At 36.4% G+C, this 25,446-nt stretch overlaps 2 protein-coding genes across 2 annotated transcripts in view; one reads left to right on the forward strand and one right to left on the reverse strand.

The window, feature by feature from the left end:
- SPATA1 (spermatogenesis associated 1) overlaps window positions 1-2,623 on the forward strand; it is a 38,187-nt gene extending 35,564 nt beyond the window's left edge. The window contains 3 exon segments of the mRNA XM_032642360.1: window positions 2,336-2,394; window positions 2,396-2,423; window positions 2,609-2,623. Coding sequence (XP_032498251.1) covers window positions 2,336-2,394; window positions 2,396-2,423; window positions 2,609-2,623 — 102 coding nt within the window.
- Window positions 2,624-2,855: 232 nt separating this feature from the next.
- CTBS (chitobiase) lies at window positions 2,856-19,725 on the reverse strand. Its single transcript, XM_032642497.1, is given in 7 exon segments — window positions 2,856-4,235; window positions 7,490-7,636; window positions 8,028-8,125; window positions 10,038-10,209; window positions 16,346-16,437; window positions 16,440-16,563; window positions 19,483-19,725. Coding segments are annotated over 7 exon segments (1,068 nt in total). The 3' UTR covers window positions 2,856-4,043.
- Between the last annotated feature and the right edge of the window lie 5,721 nt (window positions 19,726-25,446).

Raw genomic sequence — 25,446 nt, forward strand, 5'->3', positions numbered from 1 at the left:
GAATATTACTCAGCCATGAAAAGGAATAAAATTGGGTCATTTGTAGAGACGTTGGTGGATCTAGAGACTGTCTTACAGAGTGAAGTAAGTCAGAAAGAGAAAAACAGATATCGTATATGAACGCATATATGTGCAACCTAGAAAAATGGTACAGATGAACTGGTTTGCAGGGCAGAAATTGAGACACAGATGTAGAGAACAAACATATGGACATCAAGGGGGAAGTGGTGGTGAGGGTTGGTGGGATGAATTGGGAGATTGAGATTGTCATATATACACTAATATGTATAAAATGGATAACTAATAAGAACCTGCTCTATAAAAAAATTTTTTAATAAAATTCAAAATAAATAAAAATTTAAAAATAGAAAGCATGAATGAAAAAAAATACAATAATAATGAAATTCTGTGAAAAGCTTCCTAACAAGGCCAAAGTAAAATTGAATAAAATTTCACTAAGAAATAAAGTAAAAGAACCTTGTGAATCAGTATAGAGTCTCCATAAAATATTTTGAAAGAAGTAATATTCCTACATTAGAGTTGTTCATAAATAAGTCTGACAAACCACTGAGCTCTCTGAGCTCCCATTTAATTTTATTTTTTTGTCCTCTCTTGGGTAATTATCTCATTCTCTCTGGTTATTTTCATATATATATATATATATATATATATATATATATATATAATGTTATATGAGTGCTCTCGATTCACCTCTTTATCAGAAGTAGCTTTATGACCCAGAATAATGACCCCTATGTAGAATTAGCACTGTCCAATACAACTCTCTGTGATGGTGGAAATGTTTCATACCTGCACTGTCTGATAAGGTAGCCACTAGCCACATAAGGATGTAGATTGTTGTGTGCCTGAGGAATTTAATTTTAGATTTAATCTTAGTTAATTTCAATTTAAATAGTTACATGTGGCAAGTTGATACTCTACTGGACAGCGCACTTCTAGATATTTTCACTAGCCTCATACTCAAGGCTAAATCCTGGCTCAGCGCTGAGAAGCTTAAACTACAGAACAGGAAAAAGGCAAAGGACAATTTTAAACCAAAAAGAGGAGTTATTTAACATTCTTATACAGTCTGCACTCAAAAAAAAAGTTCATTCAGTGAATGAAAACTCCTGTGCATTCAAAAAAAAGGAGAGAAATCAAATGTGGAAACTTGTCCCCTTAAGGATAGTTGGATGGGTAGAAGGGAGTAATAAAAATACCTCCAATGCTCTTCTCTTCTGGAAAGCATACAAATTAGTTCTTACCATTTTTGTATATTTTAATTTTATAAATATTACATATAAATATTTTGAACCCAAATTAGAATTATTAGTGAAAAAACAGGAAACACAAATGGAAAAAAAGAGATCCAAGTTTTCAGCTTATGCACTGGGGGAAAAAAATCCTACATTTAACCATAGTGCCTAATTGTCACATAGTAAACATTATAAGAATTTTTTATTGATTTCTGAATGATTTACCCCAAACTACCCATAAGATACAGAACTAAGGGGCAGAAAACCTAGCTTGACTGTTGCAACCATGTTCAAGATAATATAGCACAATCAGTGCTTCTCAAAGTTCAATGTAATGTCACCTGGGGATCCTGTTAAAATTAGCAGGATCTGACTCAGTAGGTCTAAGGGGAGGCCTGAAAGTCTTCAGTACTAACAAACTCCCAGGTGATGCTTATGCTGCTGGTCCACAGACAATACTTGGAATAGCAAGAGCTCTGGTACCAAATGGTTTAAGTTTGAATCCTGGCTGTGCCACTTACTAGTTTTATGCCTTGAGCAAGTTACTTAACTTCTAGGCATCTCAGCTTCCTCAACTGCAAAATGGGGAGAAATAACAGTATCTGCTTCAATTAAAAATTTGAAAGTATCATAGTACACTTAGAAGAGCACTTGCCACACTTATATTTCTTAAGTACTTATTCAGTTTCTAAGGGATGAGAATTAAGGTTTTTTGGAAATTTTTTTAGGATGCAGAGGTTTTTTGTTTTTATTTTTACTACTTTCTTTGCACAATGAGAACAGATTTTGAAATAAGCAAAAGATAAAATTCTTTCTCACTTTAGTTTTTTAGAACCGTTTAATTTTATCATGCCTATATACTAATAAATGAAATTATTTGGTAGCATATCTAGCATGCGTATTCAAAGGGACTTATGAACTACACATTTACCATAGTAATCCAGTGCAAGTGAAGGCACTGAAGGCAAATGAGAGAAGACATGAAAGCCGTTATAAAAACCCTTATTTATATGATGATTATATAATTTTAGAAAGGTAAGATGAAAGTTCATTTTTGAAAGTCAATTGTTCTTTTATAGATGAGAAAACAAGCAGTTTCAGATTTACGCACATTGAAAGCTGAACTGGCACAGAAGAAATTTATTACATCTTTTCAGTCTCAATAAGGTATGTTAACTTAAAATTTTTATTTGTTAAAAAACTTGAACAGATTTGTTTAACCATTGTTCTCCTTGTTTTCATATAAATTATAAGTTTTACATCTTTTCCTTTTCCATGTGTTTATTATACAGTGTTTCAGGAAATATTAGACGTAAAAAAGCAAAATGGTGTCTATTTGACTATTTTTGAAGGTTTCAGATGTGTAACATATTATTTTACAGTACTATATTTCATTATTTTCATTTTTTAATAGTCTTAAAATGTAATACCTAGAATGATTGTAATATGAAAAATCATATATTTTAATAAATATGAATCTAACTTGCATCTACAGCTATGTAGAGATTAAGTACTAAGAATTTAAATTTTTAAAATTTATTTTAAAAATACAAAGACAGCAGTAATTCAGCAAGTACTATGGAAAATGGTTGGTTTTACTTTGCTGTAAATAATTGTGCAAGTAGGAAATGAAATATTCTCCTAACAGATGACTGAATTGTCATTTATTCCAATTTGGAGAGGGAAAAATGTACAGGGAAGGCAGGATTTATGTAAATCCAGAGTTTAAGGATGCAGATTTCTAAGCTAAGTATTTATAGGAACTAATATAAGTTCTACACAATATTCTTCTTAATTGCCTTGAGAAAGGAAACTGAGACCTCTGTACATTTCTTTGCACAAAATGTCTCTTTTAGAAAGAATAAAACAGTTGAGAAACCAATGTCTTTAGATAATTAAAAGTAAAATGCAGATATAGAAAATGAAAAAATTTAACCATGGAAACAAAACTAACCAAGAAATATATTATAGATGTCCATAAATGAAGGGATATTAATAATTGGAAGGGTAAATGCTAATGAATAGAATCGGGTTCAACACCAAGTTTTTCATAAACATTTAAGATATAACCTCAAAAAAATAATTTAGTTGGAAAATATTAGGTGGCTCTAACCTACTAATTCAAAATATTACTACTAAGTTATCTTCTTGTATTTTCTAAGTATTTTGATCCTTTATATTCATTATCCGCCCCCTCCCCCCCGCCGGAGGCATAAGTGAGTTTAATTCAGGTGACTCAGAGAACATGAGTGCTATATGGAATCAGGAAGGAGAAAAATGATTTGCATCAAATGAACCTAAAGACACAAAATTGCAGGTTTTAAATTTAGATTAATAAAAAATATAGAGCAAACTGATTCCCAAAAACTAAATTTTTAAAAATGTATTTCTAAGCAAAACATTTCTACTTCAAATTATACATATTTTAGAAATTAGCATTGATTGGTAAGCATATATTTTAATATGGAGGAAATTTTAGCATAATAAAATTGTGAAAGCAGTTGTTCCCAACTATAATATTAAACATCATACAGAGGAATATTTGATATGGTAGGTTGACTTGTTTCTTACCTTTATGTTGTTGTACACTGAAGATATAAATAGGTATGTATTTTTCAAATTCAAACAATCAAAGCAATTCTTTATCTGTTTTTGAGTACACTAATAACTAAAATATGTAGCAATCTGAAAAAAGGTATATATTTTTAATCTCTTCAAGAACCTAGATCTGTTTAAACAGATCATTTTTCTAAACCTTAATAGTTTAACAAAAGATGTTCATCTCTGTCACAGCTTTGGTTTTAAAGCTTTCCACATTTCTTCAGTTTGCTGTTTGTCTATAGCATCTCCAGAGTAGTCAAGACAGTTTGCATGCCACATGCCAATGACGAGTAAGCCACGGTTTTGTACATATGCTGCCTTTAGAGAAATGCTCTGAGGGTCATCATACCACACTTGATGAAAATGGCCAGCCTGATCCTATACAAATAAATTAAAATGTAACTTTAAAGTATTCAGTGCAATAAGAGGGAAAGGTGTTTCTTAAATCCAATGATTCAAGAAGGGTTCAATGAAATAATAAAAATTTTAGGGCATACATAATACTTTCCATGGTTCTATATGTAATACTTTCTAGATATCATTGCTTATGGCACTTTTACAACAATAGAGATTACACAAATGAGCCTCCCAGTATATCCTATTTAAAGTCCTTCTCATGCCCTAAGATTCTTTCCTTGCTCTGATCTGATGATTATCAACCAAGATGTACTGTACACATTTGAATCACTTGTGAGGGCTTTTAAAAGCAGATTCTTGGGACCCACGCCACATGAAACCTATTGAATCAAAATCTTCCAGGGCTAGTGCTATAACATATATTTATTTGTTTCTTTATGTTATGTTTTAATGTTCCATTAGGTGATTCTGATATGTAGCCAAGGTTTAGGAGAATCACTGCTTTTGTCCTCTAAAACCAGCTTATATACTTTTTTGGATTTCCTTACAGTTCCTGGAAATGTGCCTAGTTAGGAGCTCAACAGGTGATTTTGTTTATGATGAATGGCAGTGGACAAAGAAAACATCTCCTTTTCTAGGTCTTACAGAATTGAGTCTAAGAGCCTGTTGGGTCTGGACCCCATGGGTGACTTAGGCACCCACCTAAGAACCACAAACTAGAAACTAGTCTTATGCTCACCTTCCACCCTGTAAAGTCCTTCTCCCCAGCATCACTTGCCTCTATCTAGTGCTAAACATAGTCTCTTTTAGAAGGTATGTAAGCTATGGATAAAGGATAAAAGAAAGAGGAAAGGAGCAGAATTAGGCAAAAGGGTAAAGGAAGAGAAAAAGATAGAAAGTAAAAATAGAATGATCTGTGATTTAAAATAATTTACTGATTTTTATATACATCTGGGGAACTCTTTAAAGACAGTTCTCAATGAATACCAGTAATATTTCTATTTATGGTAGCACCACGAGAATTAGAATCATCTCCTAATATGACTGCTTTAAAGGACAATAGTCACTTGGTAAATGAATAAGCTATGGCATATTTAAGTATAGTAGATTCATTACATACAAGCATATCTCATACTATATCTTATATTCCATTCTTTAAAATCTTTAGAGCTAGAGAAAGCTATACATGCTCTAGTTCCAATTGTGATTCAATATTAAAAGGCAACTTGCAAAACCTGTACCTAAATATAGAAAGATTTATTTTTGTAGAGTCAGGGGCAAACCCAAAGACATGCACCTTTGAATTTTGCCATCATTCTAGCTAGTACTTTGAGCCTTTTTGATATGTTAAGAAATTTCAAATGCCTCAAATAGTGAAGGATCAAAGGATAAAAAACTGAGTATATGTAAGTTTGACAGATGTCTGGTTAAGGAATGTATGCCTCCAAGAATATTGAGTGCAAGATGAAGCTGCTATTGCTGAGACAGCATAAGAAAGCAGAATGATTCTCTTCAGTGAAAACAAAAACTTGATTTGGGTTGCTGTGGATTTTTACAATGAATGAAGAAGAACAAATTGGTTATAAATAGATGGTTGTCTGAAGTGCCATTAAATGAATGGTTTTCAAGGCTCATCAAATGTTTCCTGCGTTCTAAAATCTTAAAGAATGTGTCTTCTTATGCATTAAAGAAAAAATAAGTCAGGAATTACAAAAAACAGTATATCATAGGGTATTTATTCTAAATTACATATTTCCAAACTATGTATAATTGGTTAAACAAACCCTTTACCAAACTGATATCCATGAAACACTGTTCCCCTGCATGTTTCTAAGAGTGCTAGGAAACAGGGTTCTATGTTAAACAATTAAATGGCTTTATGTACTGTAGTACATCTTAAATCCTTGAATATAATGTTATATATTATAAATCTCCAAGAGAGACTTACAGTTTGTAGTGTTTTCCAGATATATTTGGCCATGGCACATGCATGTGTGTTTGTGTGTGTGTTTGTGTTTTTTTATTATATTCTTTTTAAGTTTAATCTTTAAAATGAAAAAAAATTATACAATTTTAAAGGTTAGTTTCCATTTACAGTTATTACAAAATACTGGCTATATTCCCTGTGTTGTACAATACATCCTTGAGCCTATCTTATACCCAACAGTTTGTACCTCCCACTCCCCCACCCCTGTCTTGCCCATCACCCCTACTCTTCCCACTGGTAACCACTAGTGTGTGTGGGTGTGTGGTGTCTATGTGTTATTAACAGTTCCCAGAACAGAGTTCTATAAATACTGTTTGGTAAAGACAGGATCACAGTGTACCCTAGTTTAATGTTTATACTTAAGATTCTAAAGTTTAAAAAGCTCTACACTAAAGCTTTCTACATAATTGATATACAGACATGTACATGTATATCAATTATAATTTATTAAATTTGTATATTTGCAGTCATCCTTTTGTAAATGGGTACCAGACCATTAGAAAGAAATATAAATTGTTGCTGGAATTAACGTTCATCATATCATTTTAGGGTTCCTTTTGTAGTAACATAATTCAAGGTAAATTAAAGATGGTTTGTACTTAGATTTTTGAGGTGTGAAAAAGTTTTTATTATGCTAAAGGTAAACTATGGAAAAGATAACATTTCTTTGTCCCTTTCGTATGGCAATTCCTATTTATCAAACACTACCTGACAGAATTGCTAGTCATTTACTCTGTTTCTTCAAATTTCTGTTTGTAATATTTTTCTGTCTCTAATTTTTAATTTTGTTGAATATCACATAGTTTGAATTGTGGAATAAATTTGAAATGATACCATTTTCCATTGTGAAGTCCCTGATGATACGTCTCCTGTTCTCAGCCTCATTCCTCCCTATATAAGAGCCTCATCAGAATTTTGGGGCTACTTTGAAATAGAGGTTTTCAGAGCAAGTAACCCATTTTGGCCCAAAGCTCTTTCAAAAGCCACAGATATCATTTATAATTGACAACTCTTAAGGAAATTCTGTTTGTGATACACATGTTTTTATTATATCATCTAAAATGACAAGTGGCCCATGCAGAGCAGTTCCACTATTAGCATAACTTGAATTGCTCACAAGGGAAGTAAAGTTCCTGATTACACAGATTCAAAGACAAGTCTACTCATGTAAACAGCAGTCTGTACGTTGTACCCTATAAGAAAACTGATAGAAAATCTTACTTTCAATGTAATTATGAAAATACACAATTATGAAAACTAAAGATTGATAACTTGTGAAAAGTCTTACTTGATAGTGATAATAAGGAGACTGCTGAATTTTATCCCACAGTCTTCCAGAAGTAGAACTATTTACTTGCTTCATGATCATTTGATAGGCCACCTGACGGTATACAGCATCTTTACAAGGGTATTTTGCAGTGGTACAAACATGATTCTAGAAATGCAAAAATGTTCATGTTATAGATTATCAATTAAGCAAATCTTAAGCAATTAAGCAAATCCAAAAATATAATACAATTATTTATTAGACATAAAATATATACTATAAATAGATAACCTGACTATATGGAATAAAAGTTAAATTTCATTACTAAATAGAAATATAATATTCAGAAACTTGTATGGGATTTAATTATTTAAAATAAACTGTCTATATTTTAGTCTCAAACTATATTAAATAAATTCTCAATAAAGTGTATATATTCTATATAGAGAGAAATTTCTAAATTATAAATAAAATGAAGTTTATATAGAGGAAACAAAACAGACTCTAAAAAATATAATAGAAAGAGAAAAAAATTACATAAGAAATGATCTGTTCTTACCGCTGATAGATTTTGGCAGGTATAATCATAACCATACCAGGGAATACCCATTACAAGTTTCTTAGGGTTAGTGCCTATCTTGATGTAGTCATCATATCCTAATCAAATAGGAACAGAAAAAGCATATTTTTTTCTCTTCATATGTCTACTAATGTGTTCATACAAGCTATGTAACCACTCAGAATCCAAGTTTGTAACAACAGGTACATTTATGTAAAATACTAATATAGTGTTTCTCGAATATATTATAAAAGTCATCTCTTAAGAACTATAAATTTGGTATCACTTTCTAAACAATTTCTTTTTGAATAATAGAGAACATTCAAAACAATTTTGATCAAATTGAAGCAAAAAATTCACAAAATTTAATTTTAGGAAAAATGACACATTTTAGTAACAATGACACATTTTAGGAAAGCATGCTAATTGTGTCTATTAACTGCTAAGGCATGGATTTGATATTCTAGATTCTAAAGCTTTAAAAAATGTTCTATAAGTCTTAAACTTTCTGGCAGGTGTGGTCTAACAATTACTTACAGAACACACAAGTGTTCCACATTTTATCAATATCCTATAAGCATGGATTACAGCTTGGGATAAGGAATGACCCCATCTTACTCTGTAGCAGATAATCTGTAGTTATAGGAAACAAAGAGAAAAATGAACAAATTCCTGGTACTATCAATCCCTTTCTTGCCCATGCTGCAAATTATGTTTTCCCACCAAGATGTGTTCCAAGATTAGCTAGAATGTTGAGTAAATTTGCTGTTTTTCAGAGGCTTTAAAGTTATTGTGTACTGTTAAATATCCAAGAGAGGGGTGGAGTATGCATCATTTCCCAAACATATTTGATAATGAACCTTTTATTGATATACATAATTATCATCTCTTTCATAAACACAGTTGGCAAACATTGGGTTAAATAATTATTTTGTATTATAACACAAATTATTTTTCAAATTTTAAATAGTATATGCTTATGATCAGACTATTCTATCCAGACAATTAGGACATGATAAAATGAGGCCAGGTTCTATGATTTTACCTCTATATGAAAAAGAAAATAATTTTTATTTATTACTCAACACTTAAATCTATGCTAACTATCCCAGAAAATCTCACTTAAGTCCAAAGGATAGCAAGCAATCTTTAATTCAATTGGTTGATGGGATATAAACCAATCCAAACTTTGGAAAGAATAATGCAAAGGCCACATCATATGAATGACAGATCAGAAGTACTCTTTTTTTTTTTCTTGCGGTACGCGGGCCTCTCACTGTTGTGGCCTCTCCCGTTGCAGAGCACAGGCTCCGGACGCGCAGGCTCAGCGGCCATGGCCCACGGGCCCAGCTGCTCCGCGGTATGTGGGATCTTCCCGGACCAGGGCACGAACCCGTGTGCCCTGCATCGGCAGGTGGGCTCTCAACCACTGCGCCACCAGGGAAGCCCCAGAAGTACTCTTAATTCTAATAGGAATATAATTTTTAATGTAGCATGGGTACTAATAGTAAATGCCAAAAAAGATAAAGCCAGCCCTATAAATCATGTATAATAGGTACTCATATTATAGCTACCTTTGCTATTAAATTATTTAACATTGGTTATTTCAACAAAAATATTCTATCAAATTCTAAGTAAGCAAATATCTTCTTCGTGTAACTTTCTGACAAGAGTGTTGACTTGAAGTTAGAACACCTGCTTTAGTTCCAACCATATAATACTTAATAGCTGTGCAATCATGAGAACTTATCACCCTTCATCTTATCTATAATAGAGGGTTAATATAATACACCTACCTCCCAAGACTTTTTAGAGGTAATTGAAAACTTCAGAACTTTTAAAACTTTTTGTAAACTTTAAAGCTCTCAAATTAAGAGGTTTGTATATGTTTCAAGAAAGCGTTACAAATGGAAAATGTATACAAATGACTTAGAAATACTAAACTATATCTTAATGTTTGACGTTATAGAATTAATATCGCTGATAAATGATTGTTTTGTGAGTTCTTACCAGTTAATGTCTTAGTATAGGGAGAATTGGCTCCTGCAATACATTGTGACCAGACCAGACTTCGTTCACCATAAGACATCACAAAGAGAAAGTCACAAGCATCTGCAATTCCAGTATAATTATAGCACCTCCTACCTAAGCAGTTTGGAGACCAAGATACATCCAAGGTTACCTGTGGGAAAACCATTTTATGTAACATGATCAAATATGCATATTATGGCAGATGTTTTGTTGATTATGTATTCTCTTGCCTCATATTACTCCCCCCCTCAAAAAGAACCACTTATGTGTCTGACTTAAGGTTTGACATGTATGGAACTAGAACAATTCTAAGAAATATATTTTTTGCCTACATGGACTGACCCAGACATATATTTTGGACAATGTTTTGGACATATATTTAGATAATGGACATATATTTGGACACAGGCATATTTGGACATATACAATGACCAGGAGCAGGCACTGTGTAGAAGAGGAGTTTAAAGTCACATGCCTCCAGAGGACAGACTAGCAACTCGACTGACTGAAGGAAACTGGTGTAATCACAGTAGGGTGTGGTAGGGCCCATAAGCAACTAGAGAGTAAAAGCACACTAAAAGAATTCGAATACGAAAGTTCTTAAAAATATCATGCAAGCTAAATTGGTCATCTCTTGGCACAAGCTTACTGGACTGTTTTGGCAGCTTGAGCCCTTGATTTACAATTACTTTACATGGTAAGTTTATTCCAACATTATAGTTAAAGAGTAGTGGTGTTTTATGGCTACAAGTATAAATTAATCAACTCAAAATGTTGAACAAATCACTTAAATGGTCTTATTTTATGGAAATATTCAAATAAAACTTGAGTGTTAAATTATCTTTCATTTTTGAATAGTGAGCCAGTCCTCAATAAGGATGAATCTCTTTAAAAGATTTATTGCTGGGATTCCCTGGTGGCGCAGTGGTTAAGAGTCCGCCTGCCGATGCAGGGGACATGGGTTCGTGCCCCGGTCTGGGAAGATCCCACGTGCCGCGGAGCGGCTGGGCCCGTGAGCCATGGCCGCTGGGCCTGCGCATCCGAAGCCTATGCTTCTCAACAGGAGAGGCCGCAACAGTGAGAGGCCCACGTACCACAAAAAAAAAAAAAAAAAAAAAGATTTATTGCCTTAACTGAATATTAATTAGCTTTATTTTATTAATATAGGTCTGCAAACATTCTAAAGCTTCATTAAAAGTTTTCTTCTTAATTAAGCTCTCAATAAATGTATTGATTAATATTACAAAAAATTGAGGTATTTTAGTTAAATTTTTACACTTTGGCTAATTTATTCTACTATAACTCTTTTTAGGACTTTCTCAAAATTCTCTCTGTAATTCTTTCATTATTAACATTAAAGGAAGCTCTGCTTTGTAAGTCTAGGCTTTCCCCAAAGCTCTCCAGCAAAATAGGTTATAAAGTGAAATTTTTACATATTGGACTTCATTTTATCACTGTCCCCTCTTACAAAATGGAAGTATAATAAGGTAATAGAGAAAGTGATTACCTCTAAGCAGGTAAATTTCAAATCCGTTTTGTAAGTCCTTACCTCTCTCCTGAGCAGTAAGAATATTTTCACCTGGGTTTCCTGTCATGGTTAATCTCATATTTTTGAGAAGGCAACATTATTAGAAAAGAAATTAGAAAAGAAATCAAAAGACTTTGGTTCTTATCTTGGCTCTCTTATAACTAGGTTATTTCATTTTAAATATCTGATCTGTTTTCCCACATGTAACAATGAAGGTGTAGAAAGAATTCTTCAAGAGCACTTCTAGCTTTTTAATTCTGTGATCACAAATTCTATAATCCTAAATTATCATCTTTTCCCAAAAACTCATTTCTCCTTCCTGGGGCTCTATATTAGTCATTTTTTTCTGGTCACCAGTTTAAGAACCTTTGGGCCATTTTGTGACTCTTCTTCCCTCACACCCCATAACTAATCTCACATTTTCCTTTGGGTGGCCTCTCACAGTTTTTCTGCCCATTCCTTTCCATTAATTAATTAATTGAATGAATACTGAACACTTGCTGAGTGTTAGGGTTATGCCATCATCCCAGTTCAAACCATAAGTTCCAAGTTATTGTATTACTGGGTTAGTCCTTACAGGTCTCTCTTTCTCCTCTAGACTTTTTTACGTACTACCATAAATAATCTTCCCCAGATACTTTCTATACACATTACCCATTACATACAGAATAAAATGCATACTCTTCAGTGTCACATCCTGGATCTTCCACAATCTGGTTCATCTTGGCAACTCTACTTCCCACTAACTTAACTAACATAAACTTGACATAGTAGCCCAAATTGTTCTACTTGCCCCTCAAACATGGAAATAGACATTCCTACTGCAAAATCTTTGCTCAGTCTCTTCCCCCTTGCTCTTTCACTATAGCTTAATCAGGACTAGCAAATAAGTTCCCATACATTAATTCTACCCTATTAACAATAGCAATCTAGAGAATGAGGGAAAAGTTTCTGAGACCAAAATGTGTGAGGAGAGGAGTATGGTGGCTTGCATACCAGGTATTTGCTATTCTTGATCTAAATTGTACTCATCTGAAAAGCTGAATTCCACAGTGACAAACCTTCCCTACTTGTATAAAGCCACAGAGATGTTGATCGTTACATCATTTATTATTTTTCCAGTGACTCTCAAATTCATGTTGACCAACTACACCAGAATCACCTATCACACTTGGTAAAAATACAGTTCCTAGAATCTATGCCAGAATCAACTTCTGGGCATATTTTTAACAAGCACTCCCAGGTGATTCTGAGATAGATTTAGAGTCATTAGTTTATACTATATATATCCTACTTAACTAGACTTAAAATTTTGAAAGGCAGGTATCATTCATATGTTCAATAAGTAATTTTTAAACATTGTGTTAGACATCAAGGAACTGGTCCCTGCCTTCAAAAAACTCACTGTCTAGCCTAGCAGTTTTTTCTCAGCTTTACTAAGGTATAATAGACAAGTAAAATTGTAATATATTTTAAGTGTACAATATGATGATATGCATATATATGCAAAAGTATTCCCATCAAGTTAATTAACATAGCCATCACCTTATTTATTTTGGTGATAACACTAAAATTCTACTCTCAGCAAATTTCAAATTATACAATACAGTACAATCAACTATAGTCATCATGTTATGCACTAAATCCTGAGACCTTATTCATCTTACAACAAAGTTTATACCTTTTACCAGCCTAACTGTGTCTAACTACAGTTTCCTTATTGACATTTCCCTATTGATTATCTGTCTGAATAAGCTGTCCATTGCTGAAAGTGGAGTACTAAAGTCCTCTACTATTATTATATTGCTGTCTGTTTCTCCCTTCAGATATCTTAGTGTTTATTTAATATATTTGGGCGCTCTGATGTGGAGCACCCACAATAAATATTTGAAATTGTTATATCTTCTTGATGAACTGACCCTTTTATAATTATGTAATGAACTTTGTCTCTTGTTACCATTTTTGGCTTAAAGTCCATTTTGTCTGATATAAATATAGCTACCCCTGCTCACTTTTTGTTTCCATTTGCCTGGAACTAGTTTTTCAATCCTTTCATTTTTACTCTATGTGTGTCCTTAAAGCTGAAGTGAGTCTCTTGTAGGCGGCGTATAGTTGGATCTTGTTTTTTTTAATCCATTCAGCCACTCTGTGTCTTTTGATTCAAGAATTTAGTCCATTTAAAGTAATTACTGATAGGTTTCTACGTAATATTGCCATTTTGTTAATTGTTTTCTGGCTATTTTCTAATTCCTTTTTTCCTTTCTTCTTTTCTTGCTCTCTTTCTTTGTGATTTGTGATTCCCTGTAGTGGCATGCTTGATTCCTTTCTGATTTTCTTTTGTATATCTAATGTAGGATTTTGCTTTGTGGTTATCATGTGGCTTACATTTAAAAAATTTTTGTAACTATGTATGGTGATGGAAGTTAACTAGACTTATTGTGGTGGTCATTTTGCAGTATATATAAATATCAAATCATTATGTTGTACACCTGAAAAAATAACTTTTTAAAGCATCTTATAGTTACAACAGTCTATTTTAAACTGTTAACAACTTAGAACACATACAAAAGCTCTACATTTTTATACTCCACCACCCGACATTTTATGTTTTGGATGTCAAAATTTACATCATTTTTTATGTGTCCACTAACAAATTATTGTATAGTTTTTTTTAAGAAGGAAACATCCTAATGTGTTCCTTTATAATTTCTGTAATATACTTTTTTATTGACGTATAGTTAATTTAAAGTGTTGTGTTAGTTTCAGGTGTACAGCGAAGTGATTCAGTTGTACATATATATATACCTATTCTTTTTCAGATTCTTTTCCATTATAGGTTATTACAAGATATTGAATATAGTTCCCTGTGCTATACAGTAGGTCCTTTTTGTTTATCTGTTTTGTATATAGTAGTGTGTATATGTTAATCCCAAACTACTAATTTACCTCCCCCCCACTGCTATCCCCTTTGGTAATCATAAGTTTGTTTTCTTTGTCTGTGAGTCTATTTCTGTTTTATAAATAAGTTTATTTGTATCACTTTTTAGATTCCACATATAAGTGATAACATATGATATTTGTCTCTGTCTGTCTTCATTTAATATGATTATCTCTAGGTCCATCCATGTTGCTGCAAATGGCACTATTTCATTCTTTTTTATGGCTGAGTAATATTCCATTGTGTATATATACCACATCTTCTTTATCCAGTCACCTGTCAGCAGACATTAGGTTGCTTCCATGTGTTGGCTATTGTAAATAGTGCTGCTATGAACACTGAGGTGAATATATCTTTTCGAATTATAGTTTTGTCTGGGTATATGCCCAGGAGTGGGACTGCAGAATCATATGGCAACTCTATTTTTAGTTTTTTAAGGAATCTCCATACTGTTCTCCATAGTGGCTGCACCAATTTACATTCCCATCAATATTGTAGGAGGGTTCCTTTTTCTCCACTCCCTCTCCAGCATTTATTATTTGTAGACTTTTTTTTTTTTAAAGAAGATGTTGGGGGTAGGAGTTTATTAATTATTTATTTATTTTTGCTGTGTTGGGTCTTCGTTTCTGTACGAGGGCTTTCTCTGGTTGTGGCAAGCGGGGGCCACTCTTCATCGCGGTGCGCAGGCCTCTCACTATCACGGCCTCTCTTGTTGCGGAGCACAGGCTCAGTAGTTGTGGCTCACGGGCCTAGTTGCTCCGCGGCATGTGGGATCCTCCAAGACCAGGACTCAAACCTGTGACCCCTGCATTAGCAGGCAGATTCTCAACCACTGCACCACCAGGGAAGCCCTGTAGAGTTTTTAATGATGGCCATTCTGACTGGTGTGAGGTGACACCTCATTGTAGTTTTGGTTTGCATTTCTCTGAATAAGAATCTCTGGGAGTGGGATCCAGTGTACATGTGTGTGTTTAATTTTTTTAAGATTCCTGGTTATCTTGGTGTATGACCAGTTTTGAGAATCACTGATCTGGGGCTACACTGTCCTTCTGTTACTCACACATTGCCTGGCAAGATGCCTTATGTTGTGATCTTCTCTCTGATCATGCTTATTATGGTAGTAGGGAAATACTGCCTTTTGTCATAGCACTGACAAGCTCTATGGACTTAGGCTTTGAGCCTTATTGGGCCTTGGGTGCTTTACAAAGTAATTCAGAGTCTATGGAGCAAGTGAGACACTTCCCCAGAACTACCTCTACTCTTAGGCAAGAGCTGTTTCTGTCCTGCACTGATGAAAGCAGAGCCTGGGCAGCTAAATCCTTCCTGAGATTCCCATTGCCTATCTAATATTTCTAACTCTGCTGCAAGGCAGGTAGGTGGGGCAATTCCAGTACTGTATCCTGATGTGAATAAAGAACAGATTTGGCACCTTAAATTTTTATAAAACTTCTCTAGTTAAGAACTCAAAAGTTCCAGAAATTTTTTTAGGATGTACTGAAACTCTTCCTACTCAATAAAACTGAGATTCTATTTGCCATACCTTCATGAACACATTTTTTTTTTCTTGTGTTATGCGGGCCTCTCACTGCTGTGGCCTCTCCCATTGCGGAGCACAGGCTCCGGATGCGCAGGCTCAGCGGCCATGGTGCACGGGCCCAGCCGCTCCACGGCATGTGGGATCCTCCCGGACCGGGGTACGAACCCGCGTCCCCTGCATCGGCAGACGGACTCTCTACCACTGCGCCACCAGGGAAGCCCCCTATGAACACATTTTGGTAGGAAAAATAAGGGGTTTCCAAAAAACACCAAATGAATTTTTACCTGTGATCCCTCAATTTCACGCTGGAAAGTCTGCAGTTTTTTGACTAAAGCAGTTAACGCATAATATTCATGTGATGAACGAGCAACTTCTTGTCTAGATTAATTCCATCCATATATTGTGTTTTGGCCAGCTTAACTTGTTGAGCTAACCAGGATGCTCTGAAAGTAGCATTAATGATATCCCTTATGGATACATCTCCGATGGAAGAAATATACATCTTTTGTACATATATGCTTTTCACAGATTAATAAAATTTACTTCACAAACTCATTCCAAAGACATCCAAATGTCTTTAAAACACCTCATAATTTTGGAATACTAAGCCCCAAATTTAAGTTTTCCAAATGAAGAAATAATATATCAAGATCACAGAAAATCATTAGTCATTAATCTTTGAAATAACCATTATGAATAAATAGTAATATTATCAAATTAAAAGAAGAAATCATGGACTATGGCTAGCTAAGGGTCATCATGCACCCAAAGTAACAATTAAACATTGATCATATGCCAGGCACTGAGAGTACAACAGTGAATAAGACATAGGGGTCCCAATTAATTGGTGGCAGAGGAAATTAGTGGGGCCTGGAAAGTAGGAGACGGTAGGCTAGGAAGAAATAGGGGCAAGTGTCAAGGCCTGGAGGCAGAGCATGGAGGTTTGCTGACGCCTAAAATTTGGAGGGAGACAACAGTGAAGAACCTGAGGGTGGTAGGCAGGGTTAAATCATGAAAGACCTTGAAGCCCTCTTGAGAAATTATCCCAAGGGAAAGGGTTTTAAAAAGAGAATATACATATTTTAGCTATGCATTTTAGAAAAATCCCTTCAGCTGAAGTGGAAAATGGTTTAAAGAGGCAAAACTGGAGGCAGAATATCTAATAAGAAAGCTTTGGAAGAATGCAGGCCAGAGATGATGGTGACCTCAACTAAAGTTGTGGAGCAGCGGAGACTATGAGATAAATGAATAAATCTGGAAGATCCTAAGAAGGCAAAATTAACAGGACTCTGACCCACTGAATGAGTAAGGTAAGAGAAAGAGAGGAGGTTGAAAATACTCAAGTTTCTGGCTGCTGCAGATGGACTCATAGATACTGCGTTTACTATGAATGATTTCTGGTGAACCTTACTTCTTAGACTAGTACTCAAGTTAAATACTAAGGTGGTTGATGTTATGTTTCTCCTGTTATTTTTTTCTCCACAGATAATATTAGAAGCACTGATCATTTTTACTTTATCCCAAATAAGGTGTTAATTCATTGATTTAGCAAATATTTATTGAATCCCAGTAAGGTATAGGCAGGGTATATTGTTAGGCATTAGTGACACAGACCAGGTCCATTGGTTATTTAATGCAATAGTGTTAAGGGCTACATAGAAATGCAGGGTGCCATGACAGCATATAAAGGGGACCTGCGACCCTGGTAGGGCAGGAAAACTTCCCTGAGGACTACACTCTTTAGGGGAGGACTGAAATCTGGGCAATGACCTAGACAGGGGACAGAGGAGGGGTACCAATGCACAAAAAAGAGCATTCTCAGAAGAGGGAACAAAAAAGGGCAAAGGTCTCAATACCTCAGGAGAATTCTGAATTTCTGGAGCCAAAAGAAGGTCAGTGAGGCTGGAGCACAAAAATCCTGAAAGTATGTGGAAACAGGTGAAACTGATGAAACTACTGAGGTAGGTGGTGGCAGGATCAAGTAGGGCTTTGTAGACCACTGAAGAGTTTCTATTTTCTCCTGAGATGAATGGGAAGCATTAAAGTATTTTAAGCAGAGGATCATAAGATTTGCATTAAAAAGTGAGAGAGACAGACAGACACAGGGAGAGGGGGAGAGAGAAAGGGAGAGTGATATCTATGATCAGTGGGCCACTGTGAGGAGAATGGATGGGTGAGGGTGGGCAGAGCTAGCTATAAAAATTAAACCAGGCTTTTCCTAATTTTCTGTCTCCTTTTTGGTTTTTTGTTTATTTTTCAGAATTAACTGTGCATAACCCATTTTTCTACTAGGCAGTTACCCACTGAAATAATAAAACGTACAAAATGTGAAACTGAACAGCCCATTGTTTTTAGACTTCTTAGAATCATATTTATGTCACAAACCTTACCCCTATTTCAATTCTGATAACTAAGATTGAATATGTTAAAAATATACAGAAAGCTTGTGATAGAATAGAAATACTAAAAAATAGCTTGATGAACCAATTGAATATATAAGGGAAAAAGTCTAGTCTTTGTCTTTGAAAAATATAGGTCAGTAGAGAGAAAAGACCATTAACCACCAGCATACAAATGAACAAAATTTGGCTTCTTTGCATAATTGGTTTTCTAAATGCCCACAGATGCCGCCTAACCGACTAAGAAGTATTGGGTGCTACAGAAAGTCTTTCAGATGTTAGGCTTACACACTAGGCAGGTTCTCCATAAATACTTCCACCGTTTTTACTTCTTCTAAGCAATTATATTACTTTTTTTAATTGACATTTAAATGTCCCTGCCTCAAATGTAATCTGCTAGATTAAGAACTGGCAATTGTCGCTATGTTTACACAAGAATTTCTCTTTTGGACTGAACTTTTCCACCTGCCTGATGTGTCCAGTTCCTGGTGCAGTCATCAAACTCTAGGCAGACAAGTGGTCTTCACATTACCTCCGAAAGGGTGTTTGCTTAAAGCTGCCCAAGGCCTTATAAATTCTTAGGTGGGTAGATGGAATTTTTACTTAAAAACCTATTTTTATCCCCCTTCTTGTGTGGCAGGTATAGAAAAGCAAAGTAAGCAGAACGTTCAGTCTTCCACTGGACCGTGGGAGTGCTGAGATTCTTTCAAACTCATCCTCAATTCTCCTGGAAACCAATGGGTGTTGCTACTTAGGGAGTATCTCCTTACCAGCCTCCTTGCTTATCTGGCCAGACTGCCTGGGGAGAGGCACAGCAGGCCAATGCAAGGAACTTGCACTTAGAGTCAGATCAGGGTTGGAATACTTACTGTGAGACCTGGGAGGAGTTACTCAACCTCTCTGAGCCAAAATTTCCTCATCTTTAAGGCTGAAGGAAATCTGTGGACAGAAAGGCCCTTCCGCGAGCGGTCAAAGCTGGTTTTGCGCCCCCAACACCTCTTTCTCGGGCTCGGTTATTCTACTGTAACTTCTCTTAGGGCCTTCAGGACCAGACCCGGAGCGTCAGTGGAGAGAGGCCACTGACCTCGAAGTCGGGGCGATGGGCGATGGGTGATGGGACGGCACAGCGCTGGGGCCTGGCACTCGCAGTCGGCCCCGAGCCCGACACTCAGCGCCAGGAGCAGCGGCAGCAGCAGAGGAGCCAGACCCAGGGCTCCCTGCAGCGAGGGAACGAGGCGCCGGCTCCGGAGCTGTGGCCAGGCCATGTCAGCGGCTCACCAATCATTAGAGCTGTCCCTGTCCCGGATTCCCTGGCGGCGCCTGCTTTATGGACGGGAGGGGAGGGGCCGGGCCGAGCTCCCCGGCTGGGCAGGGGAGGAGCTGGGCGGTGGCCAAGTCCGGGGATCTGGGGCTGCTGGAGAGAGGGAGAGAGGCCGAGCCGCGGTGCCCCTAGCATGTCGAGCCCAGGGAGCCGGGGCCTCGGTGCCCGGCAGACAGTTGACTCAAGTGTATATCGCCTACCATCTATGTGCCTCTCTTTGGCTCTGTGTCATAGTTGTTTGTGTCTTCCTTGTGGAGTCTGAAACTGGAGGGTGTCCTCAAAATGGAGAAGTAGGATGCCTTGGAAGGGATGACTGTGCTACATGGTTGGAATGGCCCAAAGATTTTGAAGATACAGATATCTGTTGAATTAAGACAGCAGTTCGAATACGGCCTCTAATTTCGCCTCCTCCCATGCTTAAACTCCAGTGAAGACCTCAACCCACAAGGGAAGGGAAATGACAGCAACATTTTGGAAGCTTGAAAGCACAAGTATGAGGGGTAAGTGTCCCAGGCCCCAACAGTGTGGAAACTTGAGAAACAACGCAATTTAAACCAGAATCTTCAAAAGGTTCCGGAACTACAAGAGGTGCCTCAGGAATTGGGGGTGAAGAGGAGATGGAGGTTAGGATGTCCGAAAATAAAGGGGAATAGGTGAAAGCTGCTTGAGAAGCAGTGAAATCTCTAGATCCTTTCTCCAGCCTTATGTCTCTGGGCAGCTGCCCCTCTCCCACCCAGGCTGAAGTTTGGAGGTTTAATGCTCTGGGGAGGGTGAATTCTCTGGTACTTGCTCGGGTACCATACCTAAACTAGGATATAACTGACTTTGTGCCTGACCAAAGATATTGACAACATGCCCGCAGATCATCCTGTAGCAAAATTTAAAGTCAGAAACACCAGGCACCCACTCAGAGCTCCCTCTTTACTTTTTATCTCTTACTTTTAATCATGGACAACAAACAAGACAATTGAATAATATAAAAGGAACAACAGAAAAAGGAATATGGAGGAAACAAATATTGTAGGGAGGACATTAAAAAAAAACTCTCAGTAATATCCCCAGAAAGGCAAGAGAAGATGAAGCCACAAAAGGATGAAATTTTTTAAAAAGCAGGGTGGAACTAGAAAGAGTTCTTGGAAATTAGAAAGAAGATCACAGAAATGAGGGAAAAATCACAGAAGATTTGAGCAAAGTAACACAAAAATACTCTTCAAAAAGAAAGAAAATTGGAAGAGCAGTCCAGATGGGAAGAAATCATCAATTAAGTAATTCAAGAAAAATTCCAGGAATGAAGGACAGGAGTTTTCAGAAGGAAAGGGCAAAGAATAGATCCTAAGAGCTTCCAGAGAGAAAAAAATCACAAAGTATCAAGAATCAGAATGTCATCAGATTTCTCAACAGCAACATCTAAAGCTCAAAGACAATGAAACAATGTGTTTGAAATTCTGAAAGAATATGCTTTCCACATAAAATTCTGCAGAATTATCAATCAAATGGGAAAGTCATGTAGAACTTCAAAATATTGACCTATCATATACTCCAAATGGAGTGTCTAGGCCCTGCCCCCAGAGATTCTGGTTCACTGAGTCTGGATGGGGGCTGTGAATGTGAATTTGAAACAAGAGCCCCCAGTGACTGTGATGCAGGTGGTTGTGGTATATAATCTGAGAGTCACTGCCATAATTAGTGGTTTTATAATCTCTCCAAAGTACAGCTTTTCGATTTTACATCTCACCACTATTTCAGAAGCCTTCCCCATTTAGTAGGGCAGTATTTCTTATTATGGGAGCTCACAGTTTTGTTTTGTTTTGTTTTTGAGGACCTGTGAATAGCTATGAACTCTCTCTCCAGAAAACAGCATGTACATATTCATACAAATTTTGTGAACCAGTTTTTAGTTTATCTGTGGGCCACTAGGGTGCTCTTAGGTATAAGGCTAAGAAGTGATGTTTTACATTTACATTCCTGGAGTGACATTCACATTTCTTTTACTGCCACAATTCACTCATGCCCCATTTTTCAAAACCTCCTCAGTTCAGCTCCTTCCCATTCTCCTTACCTACTGCTATCTTGTCACTCCTGCTGCTAACTCTGAATATAAAAGTATCGAATTTTCCTGAACCAAATCAGGATGACACTTGATACGAATGACAGAAAACTCGAGCAAAAAAAAGTGGGAATTTATTACCTTAAGGAACTGAACTTTCATGGGTAGATCTTCAGGACCCGGAGATGTTAATCATATCACTAGTTCTCAGTCTCATTCTCCATTTCTTGGCTCTGCTTTTGTCTGAGTTGTCTCTGTTATCAGGTAGATTTTCTCCTTATGGTACAAAGATGGTTTCCAGCATCACAGGCTTCCTGACATCTCCAGAGCCTCCCCTAACATTTGCAGGCCCCAGGGCAAGGGCACAAATGGAAGTCCACACACCTGAAGTTTAATTTTTTTTTTTCTTAGAGATTTTATTTTTCAACAGGAAGCCAAAGTGAAATGAGTGCAAAACTGAGACTAGAAGTCTCGATATAGTTTTCCACTGATTAGTATCTCATTTTCTGCCTACAAATCGGTTTAAGGACACTAAGTTTTAACTCATGAAGTTGCTGGGAGGATACAGTCTGACAGTTAATATCAACATCTTTTGGTAGTGTTTGTAATGCAATGTTTTTGCATTCTTATCAGTAACATGTTTGTCATAGAATATTGTAGAGTTAACATTCTGAGAAGATCAAACAATATTCACATTTTTATTATGTGCTGGTGAAAAATTAAAGAACACATTGCTTAGTGTTACACATAATTTTTGAGAGGGGGCCTATGCTTTCAACTAATTAACAACTTCCATATCACGTCAGGTTATTTGGGTACACAGAAGTGATTTTTTTTTTAACCCACAGCAATTGCGGTAAATTGGCTCCCAAACTGATCACGAGAGACTTCATTTATTCTTGTGTTGTCATGAGGTGAAGATGTATTAGGCCCCAAGTTTGTATGTTAGGCTGATTGCAGTTTTGAATTGTATGCAATGACTAAATTTCTCAGTTATTTAGCTTGAAAAAATACAATTCAAATATTGTAAAAATGAGACTCCACAGTGAATCCCCACACTAAGGAGAATGGTCCACTTATTTCTACATGGAAATCCCCAGTTGTCACACTACATCAATGATCTGACATATAATCTGACTTCCACTGAGCTGGAATGTGCTTTAAAGATCAGGTCTCTGGACAAAGAATTTTAGCTTAAGTGGGTTATGCAACAAAAATGCCCAAACCCAGAGCACTGTTTTAATGTTGACAGAAATAGCTTCTCTTGAAATAGCAGACAGGAAGAAGAAAAATGGAAGATTTTAAGCCCAAAGTCTTTTGCCTAAGCACATTTTATAATGTTTCTGCCCACATTTCATTAAAAGCTGGATAAAGGAAAAGGGGTGGGGATAGAACCACATCATCTACTTTCATAGAAGGTGCATACTGGAGTCCCACAGGCAAATTTATTTGGCCTACACCAAATAGAAATTGGGAAATTTGGGAAATAAAATAATAGTATCACCAATTAGAAATTTGGGAAATGCCGTATTATAAAAAAAATCCAGATTTCTGGCTTCTCTCAAGAAATGGAACCTTTGGCCACAGTGGGCCTGTATTCATATGGGGGAGAAGCAGGCTGGATTTGAGAATCAACTACTCTCTTTGCACACACTCTATGATTTTCTGTTCCTTACCACGCTGAATGTCTTACACCACATTTACTCTACATGCCTCAACCCTCAGGCATTGCGATTCCTGCAGTTTATGAAATGGATGAACGGGTCTTTTCCTTTTTCCTTTAATGATGGGCACATCTCTTTGTTAAAGGAAGAGGGTCGGGGGATGGGGAACTAGTGGCTGGTTTTACTTCCGAACAGTCCTAAATCTGCCATTTTCAGCAATCTGACCCTAACCTACTTTTTCCGAATGGCCCAAAGTATAAAACCAAGTATCAAAGGATGGCCCTTGTAGTTGCAGCTCTATCACAAGTCAGCCATGTGACCTTGGGCAAGTCCATTAAGCCCTCTTGGCCAAAGGTGATGGAAGGTCTCTAAACGGACTTAATACCTGTTCTGAATACTTCACAGGGCTGTCGCACAGCACACAGGAGATTTTGAAAGCACTCGTAAGTCATTTATAAACCACCAAACGCTCCCTATCACAAGCGTCTGCAACACCAGAGCTTTAGAAGATGGGTTACTGGAACCCGCTTTGGTTCCACTGGGCTCCCACCTCCCACGCGAGCAGAAGAAGATCCTCAGGGGAGAAGCTCTGGAAAAGCAGCTTAGAAATGCAGTGAGAAGTCCCTTAGCAGGGGTAAAGTTGTTGGTGGCATTTTCAAGCCCCCAGAGTGGCATACCAACTCCTAGCCTAGTCCCTGGGCCACCTTCCTTCTGGAAACCCGGACCCCAGAAGCCAGGCCTGAACCCTCCTAACCAGGACCCTAGACCAGGGATCCCGGACCTCACCCTCCTCCAAGTCTAAATATTTCAGTTATAGCCAAGCCAACAAACTCTTCTCTATCTTGAAAAATATACTTCATAGTGACTAAATAGGTAAATTTATCTCTGTGTGTGTGTGTGTGTGTGTGTGTGTGTGTAAGGCTATAGTTTTGAGTTTTTTTAATTAATTAATTTATTTATTTATTTTGGCTGTGTTGGGTCTTCATTGCTGAGTGTGGCTTTCTCCCGTTGCAGCGAGAGGGGTCTACTCTTCATTGCGGTGCTCCGGGTTCTCATTGCAGTGGCTTCTCTTGTTGTGGAGCACAGGCTCTAGGCGCATAGGCTCAGCAGTTGCGGCACACAGGCCCAGCTGCTCCGCAGCGAGATCTTCCCAGACCAGGTCCCCTGCATTGGCAACCAGGGAAGTCCGAGGCTATAGTTTTTATAACTGAATATCAATGAACTATTAAGATGATTACACTTATTATTACAAAGATGTTAATTATTTGTTTGGATTTTCTGTGTTTTTTATTCCATTAAATTTGTTTATCTTGTCTTTATTTCAGCGAAGTCATGCTGTTATAATCAAGATTTTCACATAATTTCTGGTCTGTTGAGAGTAATGATCTTAAAGATTCAAAATAAGTGTAGTAAGTTGTATTCAGAACACATGAAATTTTAATATATATATTTAAAAAGTAGATTAAAGTCAATGTTAAACAAAAATTTAATTATTTTTATGCTTCTAAAAGTTATTTTTATTCTAAAAGAGTCAATATTTTATATTAAAATATAAAAGCAAAATACAAAATACTTAATGAACATAACATTTTTAGAGTACTGTTATGTTTGCAGAAAAATTGAGCAGAAAATACAGAGTTCCATATACCACCTGCCCCTACACAAAACGACTAGAGCTAATCAATGAATCTGATAAAGTTGCAGGATACAAAATTAATGCACAGGAATCTCTTGCATTCCTATACACTAATGATGAAAATTTGAAAGAGAAATTAAGGAAACACTCCCATTTACCATTGCAACAAAAAGAATAAAATATCTAGGAATAAACCTACCTAAGGAGACAAAAGACCTGTATGCAGAAAATTATAAGACACTGATGAAAGAAATTAAAGATGATATAAATAGATGGAAAGATATACCATGTTCTTGGATTGGAAGAATCAACATTGTG

Source organism: Phocoena sinus, chromosome 1 (genome assembly GCF_008692025.1).
Source record: "Phocoena sinus isolate mPhoSin1 chromosome 1, mPhoSin1.pri, whole genome shotgun sequence".
In the NCBI taxonomy this organism is placed as follows: domain Eukaryota; kingdom Metazoa; phylum Chordata; class Mammalia; order Artiodactyla; family Phocoenidae; genus Phocoena; species Phocoena sinus.